General features: G+C 46.9%; 2 protein-coding genes across 2 annotated transcripts; one reads left to right on the top strand and one right to left on the bottom strand.

Moving 5' to 3' along the window:
• The first annotated feature begins 5,653 nt into the window (after positions 1-5,653).
• Positions 5,654-8,885, top strand: LOC124653313. Its single transcript, XM_047192381.1, has 10 exons — positions 5,654-5,714; positions 6,108-6,386; positions 6,492-6,575; positions 6,663-7,178; positions 7,277-7,409; positions 7,491-7,653; positions 7,758-7,886; positions 7,989-8,183; positions 8,300-8,422; positions 8,507-8,885. The coding sequence occupies exons 2-10, from the start codon at positions 6,170-6,172 to the stop codon at positions 8,615-8,617; spliced, it is 1,671 nt and encodes a 556-aa protein (XP_047048337.1). The 5' UTR covers positions 5,654-5,714; positions 6,108-6,169; the 3' UTR covers positions 8,618-8,885.
• A 695-nt stretch (positions 8,886-9,580) lies between these two features.
• On the bottom strand, positions 9,581-11,769 carry LOC124655954 (protein IMPAIRED IN BABA-INDUCED STERILITY 1-like). The gene is made up of 3 exons (XM_047194777.1): positions 9,934-11,769; positions 9,706-9,838; positions 9,581-9,609 (listed from the first exon to the last, which is right to left on the bottom strand). The coding sequence occupies exons 1-3, from the start codon at positions 11,767-11,769 to the stop codon at positions 9,581-9,583; spliced, it is 1,998 nt and encodes a 665-aa protein (XP_047050733.1).
• Positions 11,770-17,027: the final 5,258 nt, after the last annotated feature.

Here is a 17,027-nt window from a genome sequence, read left to right as displayed (position 1 = left end):
GTTCACAACTCTCTTTGCTGCATATATACGCTCTTTCCACGTAGTGGAAGCTTAATTACCTTTGTCTGCTACCAACACATCAGCTGTTTTACAATGCCTCTGGGTGCCTGCTGCAAATGTTGGGTTTACGTTGCAACCGCTTACTCGTTGCAAGTATTCGCTTCCGCCGTGTATACATCCGATGGTTCTTTTCTTGTGTGTGTGAATTGCTGTCACCAACAAAGATTTACTGTGTAGCTATGCTGAATCAATTTACACCATCAAGTTTTTCCCTCAAGTTGATGATGTTAAGGGGAAGGCGCCGGCCAGTGAGTTGGGAAATCGCCCCTATAAACCTGATGTGCACCTTAAGGATGCTGAGTGCGAGAAGAGTTGGGCCCTGCCGCCGCCCGGATGGGTTAAGTCGAATACTGATGGATCCTTCCATGGAGAGTCCAAGCAGGGAGGAGCGGCGTGATGAGAGAGGAGAGAACATCTTCTCTTCATGTCGATTCCTGGAGAACTGCTCATCTCCCCTAGAAGCCGAGCTAGCTGCATGCATGGAGGGGTGTGCTTTAACCTTGACTGTTTGAAAGCCATTACGATGATTAAGACACCGGGTGAAGAACGATCAGCTGTTACATTTCTTCTGAAGGAAATCAAGCGTCTGATGGGAAGTGGAGTTGAGTATAAGGTAGAGCATATTAAGCGTGAGCAGAACTCGGTGAGCCATGCTCTCGCTAACATGGGCCATATTAATGCTACTTCTGCTGGTTGGTTATATACTGGCCCTCTTGATATACCTGATGTAAGGAGGATTGTAAGTTTGGTGTTTGAGTAATATAAGCACCCATTCGCAAAAAAAAACAAAGATTTGCTGCATACACACGATTTTTTATTGCATGCGTGTGCTTAAAATATTGCGACATCTTTTTTCCTTGCTTTGACACATCGGCACGGAATTCCGCGAAAATGTTGCTTACATTTTTTAAATGTTGTGTGCGACGATTTTTTGTTATGATGACCGAGCGGATCTAAAACATTGAGTTAAGTTTAATCTGACGACCGGAGAGGCGGCGATCGGTGTCTCCCATCGCTCGATCCACGCGCCGTAGGGTGGAGCAATTAACCAATGTTGGATTAGACAGCTTCCACTATCAACTTTCATATAAGAAACACGTCAAACCACCTTAGATATAAACAACACATTTTATCAAAGTTGTTAAGATGAGACAAAAGATCAGTTACAAACCAGGGGAAAATTGTCAATGTCCCAAATAACGGGGTTTGGACCCCCACCATTATATCAGTTGTTTGAATATACATTTCCCACATATTAAATTTATACTAAGCTTATTTACCTTTCTATATAGTTAGGATCGGTATCTAACAATCTTAACAAAAAAAACATACATTATAATTGGAAATTTTAACTACATATCGAAAGAGGATAAACATTATAATAAAATATTCATAATTATACAAGTGTAGCTTCTACCAATATGAATATACGTGTGATAACCATAAATATTGAAGCAAAACAATGCTTTACATAAGTTTATTTTGGGGTACTGCTGCTTTCAAAACATGTAATTAAATTTAATTCCTAAGACTACTAAGAGACGAAGTCATGATTCTCGGCAGGTTGATTTGTACCATACGATGTATTTTCTGTATTTATTTATGATCATTTAGTATCCTCAAATATCAAGGATACGAGCATACTCACACATATCTTTCTAGAGGGTTGTAGGATATATAGTTTAACCTAGTTGACACAACATCCATGCTCAGTAGTTGGTCTCTAAATGACATTGTTTGTAGCATTTTTTTTGTCGGTTCCCTTAGTTCTTTAAGACGGGTTATGGTAAGTTGAACTCCTCGCCACCTTACGGTAAATAAAAGAGGCTCAAATCTTCCCATCAAAGAATGTTGTCCATTGCTCACTTTCTCTCCACTTCCTGCGAAAAATGGCGTGCATCGGCAACTCTCACCAGAACACGACCATCGCTTGTCCGACAGGAATATATGGCCCCAAGACTCTACCGGATAGGCTGGACTCGATTAACATGCCGCGACCTTCATCTAAGGAGGATATCACCCCTCCTTTAAAAAAAAGACACCTTCGAGAAGGACTTCTAAGAAGGGACACCGCCACGGATGGAGATGGACTCCGAGAAGACGAACAAGGGAGAGGAGGTCTCGATGAGGCCGCCGCCACTAACAACCTTAGCATAGTCTTGTCACTCGCCCCAAGAATTATACACCCGCGTTCAAGTATTACTAACACATTTTTTTGCCCGTTTGTAACAATATCAACACATCATCCTTTTAGGGTGAATAAATAGAATGATTTTATTTTTATTTGACCAATCTTAGTAGTTGCTTTCTTTGTGGACAACCAAAGTTGGAGTAACGTGACCGCACATTTTAAAAGTTAGTAGTGTTAAAAATATCTATCTGCTTTGGCTGTCTTTGAACAGAAACACTTAGGCCATGTTTGATTCGCAGGATTTCACAAACGTAGGAACAAGAAAAATACAGGAAATGTGTAATCATATAGGGTTGTTAAAGCACATGAACTTGTGAAGTTTTAGTCCTTGATTCGGAGGAATAGGAAAAACACAGGCATCCTTAAAATCATAATTTAAATAAATGTAAAGGTAAGATTAAGTTATTATCATGCAACTTATGACCTTTGTCTCGTTTTTTGTGCGTAGGAATGTAAAAAAGAGGTTTGAGTGGACTGTGGAATTTCTTAGATTTCCCTATGAAAGCTAAACCAAAGGAAATTCCTACATTTTTTCTACAGCCTGTTCCATTGAATAAAAAGAATGAATAGTGACACCAAAGGAAAATTTCCAATTTATATGGTTTTCCTCCAACATTCCTATGAATCAAACATGACGTTATCTTGGCAGAAAATTACCCTGATACTAGGAAATTTGCAGTGATGTGATAGGCGCTACACCTAGCTAGCGCAAAATTGCATTGAAATAGGGGGAAGCAGGATAGTAGTATAAAAACAGCAGGCCAAGCGTTGGATTCAGCAGGATTTTGTCATGATGGAGAGCTCTGGGCCTATCGCTGCGTCTGCGTGCGTGCCCTGCACGCTAAATATAATCTAGCTTCTCTCTCGGGCAGCGCAGCCGGCCGTCCGATTCGGAGGATCCCCGTGCGTAATTACCATGGCGACAAAGCGAGAGCAAACGGCAGAAACTACACCGCTGCATTTCTCTGTTGGCGCGCTCCCTCTGGAATTTTGGTGCCGGCGTGTTGTTTCTGCCATTTTTTTTTTGTTCTCTTTGCAATTGACCATGAATGGAGTTTTTCCACACAAAAAAGGAAGTTGCGCAAACAGATAAATATCGGGGCCATCGTTGAACAAACTGGTAATTCAAGTTTTTTACACTCACCAGTGATTCTTGAGGTAATTATTTGCAAGAAATTGCAATGATTTGTTTAGACCGTTTATCAAATAGCAAGGGCTTTGGATGTGTGCCTAATAGGTGACCCGGCTACCATTGTGGCCTTATTGTGTGCGACGTGCATGCCAAAAAAAAAATACATCGGACGGGGCAAGCCAGCCTACCCTTCATTTTCAAGACGGCGGCAGCCCAATTCCATGCACGGTGGCCCGATGCGACCACCCGGAGTAGATGGCGGCGACCACCAACAACCAACCACCGTCTAGACCTCCCATTGTGTTGCTGCCGTCTGCGAAGAAAGGAAGCGGACCGGGGACAAGTTCGTTTCATCACCGCCCCGATCGCCTACGTTGAGCCACCACTGTCGGCTAGCCGCCACCTAATTGCCGTCACCTCTAGATTTGGTTGACACGCAATGGAAATGTTTTGGGGCACCCAAGGCCCCAACTGTCTATGTTAAACGATGTAAACAAGTCAGTATATGTTCTTGCAAATAATTATCCCTATAGTCACTTGTGTATGCAACAACAAAATTGAGTCACTAGGTTGTGCAACAAAAAAAATGAGTCACTGGTTCATGTAATGTAACAACGACCCAAGAGTTGCTGGTTTATGTAATTGCCTCCCAAAAAACAACTCGTGAACAAAGTTATCGTTCACAGCGCCTGGACTCAATTTGTAAGCAAGTACATTCGGAATTATTGGTAAGCAGTGATGGTCACCATCATCAAAGTCCCTGCACTGCGCTACACGCGCGCATGCATGTATGCATGTGGTACTGGGTCACTGACAGAGGGTTCGACCGAGCAGCACCTGACGACGATATCTCTCTCTCTCGCCACTAAATCCGATGAACAGGAACGCGTAACAGCATGCACTGTAGCTGACCCGCCTGCCTATGGGGCAGCAGTGAAGCGTCAACCGCCCACCAAACTGCCCCAAACGCGCAACCAACGAATTTATTTGCGTCCGAAACGAGAGCAAATTTCTCCCGAACTCCGAACGAACAAGGTCTGGGATAAAATGAGATCCCGAAGGGAACAGGAACCCGGATTCCGAAACTGTAGCGTAGCCCTCGCGCGTCTCTGATAATTTTTTTGGTTCTCTTGTCTCCGACCTTTCTCTGGGACTCTGAAGCCTGAGAACTATATACTCTGAAGCTTCTCCCCGCCCAGCTCCCGATTCCGTCCACGTGGGGAGTATAGGTATATACTACGTGTATGCGATACGATTCCCGCACCATCACCACTACCAGCACCACCTCGGCGACTTCGCTTCTGCCGGCTATCCACCCTGCAATCAATCTGCTCCGGACCGGCCACCTCGACGCCGGCCGGTGCTGCTCGCCGCGCGCCCGCGCGCCTGCCTCAGGTACGTGTCTCTCTCGCTCGGCCGATTCTTCTTCTTGTTCTGTTTCCGGGAGCTCCGGAGGGGATCTCTGGCGTTCTTGGCAGCAAAGGAGGCGGCTATCTGCCTGTTTCCGCCCGACCTGCAAACCTCTCCCCTTGGTCTTCTTTTGTCCGGCGGGTTTGGTTTCCTGGCAGAGCACACCCAGACCGACGGTGCTCATGCTTCTCTACCAATGCTGCTGCTCTATTAGTCTATTACCAGTTTCTGTTTGAATTCAGTCTGGATTTCTTATGCTGCAAAGGAGGCCAGTTCTTGATCGAGCTGGTGCCCCTGCATTTGACTAATCTGCCTGCGCTCTTTTCTCCGATTCATTCAGCCATGCGTGCTGTCATCTGCGGGATTAATAATTAGTCTTCTCCGACGTGAATCCAAGTTCTTCAGGCTCTCGCTGTCCGCCATTTGATCTCCTCTCCTTTCCTTTTCCAACCAAGCTCTCGCGGATGGGAAGCAAGATCCAGCTCTGTTGCTACTTCCGGTCCACCGACTATTTTAATTAGTACAGCACAACAAAGCCATGGGTTTCTGTGTTGGCTGCCTCTTGAAGAGGCACATCCAGTCAACTTGCTGGTTCAAGGAGCGATCAAACTTTGCAGAATCTCCACGCATGTTTATTTATTGTTTTGTGCTAGTTGTTCGCAGTACTGCTGGTTTCCTTTTAAACAATGCATCTTCCTGCATATTTTCCCAGATTCAGACCAGTTATGCAGCTGTTATATACATATTGATGGGCAGACCAACTGTTATTTTTGATTAATGTTATGAGCCTGCGTAGTACATGTATGCATGTCCGATTTTAATTCGTCAATTTATTCGCAGGCTGTCGCGAGGGGTGGAACGTGCGCTGGTGATTGGCAGGCCTCATATCTCTTGACCGCATTTGCTCCTTTTGATCATCAGGTACTATTTCTAGTCCCATGTGTGTTGCCGCTGAACAAATTTGCTATCTCTGGCCTCTGTTGCCACAGTAAGGAACACGTTCATGGTTTCATCGTCTCCTTTGGTTTCTGCATCTTGTTCTGAGACCAATGCATGTGCGTTGCTATTTCCCCTCATTTCGAGCTCTGTTAAGTTCTGAATTAAGCACCCTCCAGATCTTCAGTAGGAGGCGGAGGGGGCCTATTTCTTGAGTTGAATCTTATTTCGCTTTATCAAATTTTTATGCATCAGCTAGTTGTTTTCCATATAGTTGCATGAATTAGGCAACCAACTTCTAGACGCACAAGCAATCTAGGGTAGGCGTAAATTGTGAAGAAAAAGTTTGCTGATCTCTCCTGAACCTGTCTTTTCCAGCTTCCTGAAGGTCTACATTCTGGTGAAACCCCGTGAGAGGAAGAGATCCTCTCACAGGTACCATGGGTGCCTGCGTGTCTACAACCAGAAGGCGGAGGCCGCAGAGATTGCGCTACATACATCGCCGCTACCGTGGAAAGGTTTCGAGGAACACGCCTGCCGTACGCCCCAGCGATGCAGGGAGCTGTCCTGCTTCGGGAGAAGTTGTCTCGAATGTAACATTCCATCTCACACAGTTGCAGTGGCATCACAGTGAGCTAGACTCAGAGAATGGAAACGGTAATTACTGAAATTTTCATTTTCATGGTACTTTCATATCTCATTTCAGGATATAAAGCCTTCGCATTCACTGAGAGTTAATTTTTTTTTCTCCTATTGGTCCAGTTGTGTGTGAAGAAGAAGCATGGTTTGATTCTGTCAGTATTTTGGAGTCTGATTCTGATGAAGACTTCAGCAGTGTCAACGGAGGTATCGTATTTCCTCTCGACATGATCGATTATCACTAGGAATATGAACTATTAGTTCTATGTATTTATGCAGAATCTTTTCTTGCAGACTTGCCTGCCATATCGAGTGCAGGAATGACACAATTGTTGCAGTGTGAAGATGCTTCCTGCATTGCTGATTGCATACAGAAGTTTGAGAAGATTTTCGACGGTTCATCTGTTGCTCAAGCTGTTGGACAGTACCTAACAAGAGATGCAAACAACATGGATAAATCAAGCCAACCCGGTGTTCAGGAAGCAGAGAGGCTTAAAATCGCAAGCTCGGAAGCATCCGATGTCTTCAGCGCAAAGATGGAGGAAGCAAAGGCAAGAAATGAGGGCGGCGTAAAAATGCTGACGAAACTTAGAAGAGGCGAGGAGGGCAATGCCTTGAAGTCTTTCAAAGATGGAGAAAAATGTCATGAAAGTATCTTCAAAAGTTTGACACCGGTGTGCACGCCTCGGCATGCTAATAAGGTCCAGCCGTTGGGAGTAGCGAGCCCGCGGGGCCAAAAGAAGAAGTCAGGAGTTGTCAGGCTCTCTTTCACCAGAAAATCTTTTGATGGAGAGCAAACTACTGAAATATGTGAGTTTTGCTCTGATGTGTTTCACCATTTTTTTTCGATTTAGACCGATATGGCAATTTTGTAAAAGTATGGCTTGATGTTGAACTTCTATCCACAGGCTCTTCTAGGAGGTACTTGATCCGTCCAAGAGCCGGACTATTGATTCCTCAAGCCAGCGAGAAAGTATTGGAAGGTTGTTGGTCCATTCTTGAGCCTTCAAACTTCAAGCTACGCGGAGAAACCTTTTTCAGGTAAGAGTTGGTGCAATCTTGGTCGTGATGTGTTGTAACACATCAACTTGGTTTTGATTTCTATGATTTCCATGCTTGTAGAGACAAAAAGAAGTCAGCTGCCCCATCAAGTTGTCCATACAGTCCGATTGGTGTGGACATGTTCATGTCGCAAAGGAAAATACATCACATTGCCCAGCATATTGAGCTTCCATCTATACAGCCAAGCGAGAAAATTCCTTCCTTACTTATTGTAAATATTCAGGTATGATCATCAGCACTATTTTTTGCACTAATTCTAATTAACATATCAGTTTGAACTCCCTAGATGTTGCAATGATTACTAATGAGTATATCTCTTGCACCCAGATGCCTACATATCCAACTGCTATCTTCCTTGGTGACAGCGACGGTGAAGGGATTAATCTAGTATTGTATTTCAAACTGAATGAAAACTTCGAGAAAGAGATTTCTCCTCAGTTTTATGAGAGTATCAAGGTAATTTTTCTCTCTTGCCTTGTTTGCGGGGCAGTGATTCGGGTTAATCCTGAAGACCTGAACTGACATGTCATCAATCTCTGTTTTCTATCTTATTCTCAGAGACTTGTAAGTGATGAGATAGAGAAGGTCAAGGGGTTTCCATTAGATTCAACTGTACCTTACAGAGAAAGATTGAAAATATTGACAGGGTTGGTTAACCCGGACGATATGAATCTGAGTTCTGCAGAGAGAAAACTTGTGCAGGCTTATAATGAAAAGCCAGTTCTGTCACGGCCTCAACACAACTTTTATGTGGTAAGTAATATTTTTATTGTTGTCATCTTGTTTATTTTTTCTTGCATCTTGATTCATGCATGAAATTTGCCACAAAATAAAAAGAGATTCATGCGTGGCATGTGGGGTTCTTACAGGGATCAAATTACTTGGAGATCGACCTTGATGTGCACCGGTTTAGCTTCATATCAAGGAAAGGGCTTGAAGCGTTTCGAGAACGGCTGAAACACGGTGTAATTGATCTAGGTCTCACCATACAGGTGAAATGATGAACCATTCTTATTGATAAGTTGCCAAGCGAGCTAATATCTTGGTGAACTGAACATGTTGAGCATTTCATGCAGGCTCAGAAGCAAGAAGAACTCCCTGAAAATGTCCTGTGCAGTGTAAGGCTAAACCGGCTTGATTTCGTCGATCATGGGCAGATACCAACACTCCTTTGCGACGAAGATTGACACTTCTTGCATCTAAGTTAAACCTGAAGTTTCAGTCAGGACCTCAAGACGGATGCCTGGGGCTTACAAGTTCTGACCCTTGAAGCTTGATGAGCTTGCTTTTGCTGTGTGGGCTTGGAACTTAAGGGTTGCGTCGCTCTGCAAATAGACCAACAGCTCCACCGCAAAGTTGTGTACAAACCTGCATATATAGTCAAGTTCTTTGGCAATCTGGGTTTGTGAGATGAATTTTACGCGAAATCTGTGAGCTCCGCGATTCAGGAATTGACGGCACTATCTTGTCTGCCTTATCAATTTATTTATTTAATTTATCTGTTATTGGTCTTCTAATATCATGTAATGCCGTTGAATGTACATTGTTTGATATCAGGCTATGCCGCTATGCCATCCTCCATCTATTTGAAACATCCCATTCTGAAACTGCTCCTGGACCTAGCTAACATAATCAAAATCTGAATTTGCTAATTCTGAAGACAATAGTAACTAGTTTTGATATTCCTGGTGCTAAAACTCTATGACCAAAACGAATTCTCCGAAGACTCGGAATTTACGCCTTAGGAACAACAATGGAGTGAGCAGCAAGCACAAACAAGTGCGGCATATTATTAGCAGTACGCAACCCACTGGGCTAGTGACGAGGGAAGAATACAGGAGATGGAAGTGACAAAGAAGTGGACGCTACGGTACGTGCATTGTTGATCGGCAGCTCTATACAATCTTGCTATACAGAAAGCCTGAATGGTATACCATTCCCGTTTGAAACGTAGGAATTTTGCGTGAAACATTTCAATTCCCGCCAGGAGTCAGGGAAACAAAAAAAATCCCAGCCTTCTACACAGGGCCTAGCACGCTTGGCGCGCATCGCTGACAAGATTTGGTTGAGTCAGCATTCAGCAGAGAAAGACGAACTCCAGCTGCTGGAGCTCTGTCTGTATGATCATGGCGTACGTGTGTACCTCTTTCTTAGTGCTGCTGCTGCTCCCTCTTGCTTCCTGTGGAGAAGAAGAAGAAGAATGAGGTGGGAATGGAGGTTTCAGGTTAATGAATTTCCCTGCAGGTATGCATTGCATCGTGAGGTGGCCGCTCACCTTTGTGGAACCACGACCGGCGGCCAGCTCGCCGGATCTGCTGCTCGTGGCTCTGCAGGTGGAGGAGATCGTCGACGCGCGACAGCAACGGGCCCGAGTAGTCCACCCTCTTCATCTTCTTCCCCTTGTTCTTCTGAATCCATGGGAGAAAATGAGCTCCAGATCGATAAGTAAAATGATCATATGTATGTCAGTAATTTGTAAGAGATTTTGATGTGAAGTGCAGACCTTGCTGGTCTTGAGCTGCTTGCCGTCCAGTGGTTCCCTGATGGACCTGCTGCTGTTGTAGGGCTGAGATGAACCGAAGGCCTCTGCAACCTGCGCCCACTGCTTGATCATCTCCTGCTTCTCCACCTCGTATGGAGCTGTGGTGGTGGTTGTTGCTCCTGTGCTTGCGGCGTCGCCACCGTCGGTGTTGTTGGTCCTCCTGGAGGAGCTCCTCTTGGTCGCCGCCGCGTCGGGTACTCTGGGCTTCTTGGCCCACGCGAATCCGGTGGACGCGGCGAGCTGCACGGGGCCGGCGCTGAGAGCGACGTGGTCGGCGAGCCGAGCCGGCGCGTCCTCCTCCTGCCTGGCGCACGGCGCCGGCGTTGGCCGGGCGTCGTCGTCATGGCGCTTGCTGGCGGCCACCACCGGCTCGACTTCCAGGGGGAGCGACTCCTCGGCGTGGACGTGGCCGTGATGCCGCTGGCTGCTGCTGGTGTCCTGCATGCTCCTGTGCGCCCTCGACAGCCGCTTCGCCGTCTCGTTCCTCCTCCTCCTCGATTCTTCATCCCGGAGCTTAGCGTCCATCTCCCTGTTCGGCGCCGCGCACCTGGGAGGGATCATCGCGGACGGTGGTTCGCTCGCGTGGGCGAAGTAGTTCGAGGCAAGGGCGGAGGAGGCAGTGCCGCGGGCGGCGGGCTCGACCGAGAGGAGGGTGCTGAGGAGGCGCAGCGCGGCGTCGGGCATTGCGGACCCGAAGGTCTCCCCGAGGCGGCTCTCGTAGGGTACCTGCGGCCGGAACACGGACGACGAGGACGACACGTTCCCGAGGCGGCGCCAGTAGGCGTCGGGCGGCGAGCCGCAGAGCTTGAAGATCTTGTGGATCTGCTCGACCTCGGTGCGGCCCTGGAGCACGGGGCGGCGGGCGTGGAGCTCCGCGAAGACGCAGCCGGCGCTCCAGAGGTCCACGGTGGGGTCGTAGGCGGTGGCGCCCAGGAGGAGCTCCGGTGGCCGGTACCAGAGCGTGACGACGCGGCTGGTGAGCGGCGGCTGCTGCGGCGAGGAGGAGAAGAGGTTGGCGAGGCCGAAGTCGGCGATCTTGAGCTGCCCGTCGGCGCTGACGAGCAGGTTGGCGCACTTGATGTCCCGGTGCATGACCCCGCGCGCGTGGCAGTGCTCCAGCCCCGCCAGCAGCTGCCGCATGTAGCACTTGATCTGGGGCTGGGAGAAGGAGCTGTCGGCGGCGGAGGACGAGGCGAGCCCGGCGAGGTCGTGCTCCATGTACTCGAAGACGAGGTAGATGCTAGGAGAGGAGCGGGAGGTGATGAGGCCATGGAGGCCGACCACGTTGGGGTGGCCCTGCAGCCGGCGGAGCACGACGATCTCCCGCGCCATGAACCGAACGCTCTCCGGCTCCAAGCTGTCGAACCGCACCTTCTTCAGCGCCACCACGCGGCCCGTCTCCAGGCTCCGGGCGCGGAACACGCTGCTGTACGTGCCCTGCCCGATCTTCTCCAGCTTCTCGAAGTTCTCGGACTTGAGAGGGACCCACCCCTGCACTGCCTCGGCGGCCACGGCGCTCAGCCACGCCGGCCACCCGGCCGCCGCTTGCTCGCACTCGATGTAGCGGTGCAGGTTGCCCAGCCGCGCCGTGCCGGCGCCGGCGACGATGATGTTGCCGGGCACGCCTTCCTGCTCCTCCCCATCGCCGCCAAGATCAAGCGCCTCCAGCCGCACAGGCCTGCTCCATATCGACGCCGACGCCGACGCGCTACGGGACACCGCTTCGTACCCCGATGCCGACGACACGTCGTACCCCGGCGATCCCTGCGCCGCCCCCTTCGACACGGCGCACCCCATGCCGCCAACGCCAACGCGGCGGCCCGACCACGGTGCCGCCGGCAATGACCAAGAAAATCAAACAGGGAGAGGAGCGAGAAGAAACCAACCAGGAGAAGGAGCAAGAAACAGGGGAGGGCTCCTCTGTTTTGGCGCCCCCCACCTTCTTCCTCCTCCCCTGTCTCCTCTGCCTCCTCTCCACACGCCACAAGCAAATGCAAACGCAAATCCAAAGCAGCTACCTCCTCCTAAAGATAGAAAGGAAATCTAGATTGGAGTTGGATAGCAGCAGCAGCACCACCACCATGGCCAGCCTTGCATTGCCGCATCTGCCTTTAATTGGGCTTTCTCTTCTTCTTCCTCCTCCTCAACCTGTCTGTCCTCCCTTTTGCTTTAATTCCTGTGCTTGTAGCCTTGAGCCAAGAAAAGATAATGGGGGAGAATTTGCACTTCTTGTGATTTTTATCATGTCCTGCTAAAGATAGCCAAAAGCTGGTCTGCCCATGGTTAAGTGCAACAACACCTCATATTCTCAGCCTCCTAGTGAGGGAAATAAGAACAGGTGTAGCTGATCCTAACGTGTATGTAGTGTACAAGTAAACTAATCCATTTATCTGTGATTTTTTTTTTGCATATAACAATGTCTTTCCATTATTTAGGCATAATAAAATTACTAGAGGAATTGACTGATCTTTTTAGATATATGCATGTAGATTCTCTGTGATTTTTATCACACAAAATGTGCTTCCATTATTTAGAAATCAATCATATTGTACAAGATTTTGTTGAAGAATACCGTGTGGAGATGTGTGCTGAAGAATACCGTGTGGAGATGTGTGCATTGGTCAAAGAATTGATTTGCATGCAAGTATAGGAACGTGGTGCCCGGACTTTGGGCGGGAAATGTTCATGTGATTGCATTATGGCACCAGGGAAGTGCCATGCGGGCATGTACTAGCCGTTTGTATTTAAAAACCCTACGCACAGATAGGTTACCTGGTTTTCTCCCAATCTCCACTTTCTTGCACCGTGTGCTGAAATCACTCATCATGGCTAGTGGATTTAGTTAGCACTATAATGTGATGATGGTGTTGATAACAGTGATCACTAATGCTGGTTCGTTTGCGAGAAACATGCTATAATGTAATCACTTAATAGACTATGCAAAGAATTAGAAAGTGATGGTTTAGCACTTTAGCTGTTCTTATTTATTTTTCTTTTCTTACTGCCTTTTTGGTCTCATGTGGAGAGAAAGGGCGTATGTGCCCACACTGTTTCTACCCCACCATTTGCATATGACAGTGAAGATGGTGTGTTAGTTGGGGAGATGTTTGACTCTTGCACCCATGGTCATTAGGTAAGAAGATTTGACAAGAATCGTCCAACTAACTGTTAACTTCTGATCCAATTTTGTCGGTGGATTTTGCTGTTTTGATGAATATCAATAGTGTACTCACTTTTATTCTCGTTAATCATGAAAGCATGCATTGACTCCTATATTCCTTTTACTCCACGGTTCGATATAATATTAATTGTGTACTTACAAGAAACAATTTGTGGACTATTAAGGGTGAAAATCTAACCAGCTCCACTAAAAGTATAACTGGAGCGGTTAACTTAATGAGCTCAAAACCCCAACTCGGATTGGCTCTGTGAAGATTCGAGTTGCCCGGTATGCTTGTCAAGGAAATGAACCATTCAAAGGGTATAATTGATGCAAGACAATGGGCGCCTTGTTGAGCATCCACCACGATTGCCGTATGTAGTGGTCGGACTGCTCTTATACCACATATAAAAGAAGAAGCCCACATTAAAAAAAATCCTAGCAGCCAATCGCATGTCGCGCTTCTCCTCCCAAATCCCCTCTCTGCTCGACCTCCCGACCATTCCTGGCTGAATCACCTCTCGCCTCACCATTGCCATCGTCGGGACTGCCCGGCAGAAGCAGTACCGCCTCGTTGTCGCCATCGCCGATGGATGCCATGCGGAAGCAGCACGTTGCCACCAATGACGAGGTTGCCACCTTGAGGTGTACATCGAGGTGCTCACCCTCCCCTAAATCGCCTCATGTCGATCTCCACCGCACATCGTCCCCTTCACCGTCAACGCCTCATCCCCGCCACGAATGACGAAGGGCGTCGACCCCCCACCACAAACCATCCATGTCGCCGGCAACCATACCCTTCTCTACCGTTTCTCTCTTTGCTTGCTGCCACTGCCTCCTGGCTGAGCTTGAGTTCCCCCTCAATGGGAGAAGCAAGGGGCGCCCACCATGACGTCTCGTAGACGAACGAGTGGGGGACGGAGGGAGGAGCGTAGCCCGTCTCCGCACGCCATGCCGGCACCGGGAGAAGATGTTGTACTCCATCTCTCCCTCACATGCTCAGGTACTTACTCTCTTTCTTGAGCTCCTCCATCTCTCACTAAGAAACGGTATTATGGAAGGACGTCGACAGGAGGAATGCAACATCTCTGTATCCATGAGGAGGGTAGGTTGTCGCTCATGTTGATGTACCTCTCTCTACTTGAGGCTGAGATAAAAGGAGTCAATCTACTCTATTTGATTTGGTCCTAGAACATTAATCATTTTTTGCAAATCTGTTTTTATTTGTGCGTAAAATGTTTTCTTTAATGCATCCTTTATTTGCCATGGCTTTTTGGTGATATCAGTAGAAAGATAGAGGGAAAACGGTGGGACAAAAGCTCTCTAATGTGTCATACTCAACCCTGATTCATCTAAAAAAAGGTCACCTGCCAGCAGCCCAATTCTTGTGCATTGAGCCTTAGGTGAGTCGATGTCTCCCTTCATCACGTGAAACAACATTTCGAGCTTTGACACTTCCATCTGCTAGCCGGACACTTTTTCGGTGTCAAGAGATGGTTTGCAAATGGTTGCGGTGTTCTCTATGCCTTGTCGTACACCACTGAGCCGCTGTTCCTTCTTCTCTACTCATGTGCACCATGGTGATGAACTCCACTGCTGATCACGGTCTAAATATGTCCAGGCCCCCGGCTGCATCGTGCTAGGTGAGCGAGGATTTTTTTGTCATTTTATTCTCACTAATGATGCATAAGAATTGTCATATATACTTGTTCACATGACCTCTAAATAGATTATCGACCATCTTGCTATATGTATGAAGTGCTATATGCAATCTAACAGAGGTAACTAAGATTCATGCTTTCTTTCTGCTTGACATTAGTTTATTTATAAGAACCAGCTATATAAATTTTTATGTGCTTTGCATGATATCTAATAATGCTTCTCTCAGCGATGAGTAAGAGTGGAGAAAGGGTAGATGCGTGGAGCATCCAGAGTTGGTGAGTGGAAGCGCCTAACGGGGACTCGTCATTCCTACCTTTTCGGTAAAGGGAATATTTTAATTTTAAGATGATATCAATTACATCTAGCCTCTCCAACAACCTAATGACTAGCAAGTAAAAACATTAATGATGCACTAGAGGCGAAAAAAATAAGAAGAAAACAAAGACCATGCCGAAGCAAACATAGAATAACAACGAGGAATAGCACCGTCGAGTGGTGACAACACAATGATTTCAAAAAGGTTTCTCCAAAAATGATAGCTCCAGGGAATATAATAGTGCAAAAACACCGTCGTTTGTCGACCTAACCATTATGGTCAGATCTCGGGTATTCACCCTCAAAAGGGTCTATTCTCCAGACAATGCATTCGAAAAGGAAATGACTAGGGATCCAAAGTTGCTAGGTACAACCAAAGGACATACCTAGATTTTTGACCCAATAAACGAAGACACCGAACTCAAAGAGCACCGCCAAGATTGAAAATTTTCATTATCGCCCCACTTGTCGAGGACACTGCTGCAAAATATCAATTTTTGATAAACATACTTCTCTCGGTCCGCTTGTAGTACTCTTTGGGATCTTCTCCATTTGACACGAGCATTTGAGATAGGAACTGCCATGATCCCCGACATGCTTCCTACCATAGACCTCGATCCGGAATATGTAAAGTTAAGGACGCATGCCTCCAGGATGATTTCCCATGCGCATGCCCTAGCTGTAGCATCCGCGAGAGTTCACAGAGTCGCCCAATTGGCGCTGGGAACCTTCGGCAGGAGGAGCACCACAACCACGTTGGGCTCCACTGCCACTTGATCCAATCCGAGCGCCACCGAAACAGGGCACGATACATGGATGGCACAACATGTGATACATGCATTTTATATTACCATATATGCATCATATAATTATAGTTCTCATTGTTATTTGCATTGATATTGCATTATTTATAAGATTTAGGGGACTTTCTTATAAGTCCCTTGTTTTGGTATTTGATTTATCGCAAGCAGAAAACATCATTTTTTGTATTTTTATATTTCAGGGACCTTCGTGGGCTCAAATAAATCAAGGAAAACTACCACGAGGAAGGCCACGAGGCCCAAAGTGGGGCCCATGGTGCATCTCGATACCCTTGACGCACCATGGGGGCTTACTTGCCCTCGTGCATCGCCTCCCCTTCGTCTTTTTATCAGCAGCTCCATATCGCGAAAAATCCCACGTTATAATTTTCTCGAGATTTACAGAGGCGACGGCGGAAGCCAAAGTCTTCTCCGTGGGAAAATCGAAAGCCATCGTCAACAACAACCCCTCATTGGCATAGGGAGAGTCTCTCCATCAACATCACCATTATCCCCAACATCAACACAAACTCTATTTCGAAGAACCCCTTCACCCCCTCATAGTTTGTGATAGATCGGAACCCTAAATAAGTTTCTAGTGTTGTGTTCATGCTTGTTCTCGGTAACTTGTTGTTACTTAGTGAGGAAGTTATATTTTCAGATTGTGTTGTATACCATGTGCCACTGATCATCATCATGTTTCTCCGTTGTGAGTAGTTCCCCATGTTCTTCAGGGCATAAGATGGATTGACTATGATTTCCATATAGTATGTCACGAGTATTTTGTCAAGTTTTGAACTTTTATGTGCTTCTATGATGGTAACATATGAATATCGACTGTGTGTTACTTCGTCTTTATGGGCTCATAGGGTTGCTCCTTAGTGTAATGAAGATGAGTATGGATACCAGGATGTAAGGGTATTTCACCCTTATCCATTATTTTGGTAACGATGACACCGTGCTAAAGTATTTGGCCTAATGTGTTTATAAGGATAATCTCAGGTATTAGGCAATGAGGCGTAAATGGTGTATCAAAGGAACAAGAAGGCTAAAGGAGACCCCCCATTTCAACAACAATCAAAAAGGGGTTACGGGGAGAAATCCGGTCACCAGCCCGG

Source organism: Lolium rigidum, chromosome 5 (genome assembly GCF_022539505.1).
Source record: "Lolium rigidum isolate FL_2022 chromosome 5, APGP_CSIRO_Lrig_0.1, whole genome shotgun sequence".
Classification (NCBI taxonomy): Eukaryota; Viridiplantae; Streptophyta; class Magnoliopsida; order Poales; family Poaceae; genus Lolium; species Lolium rigidum.
The sequence above is the reverse complement of the archived record's forward strand: the minus strand, read 5'-3'. Positions and strand labels throughout refer to the sequence as shown.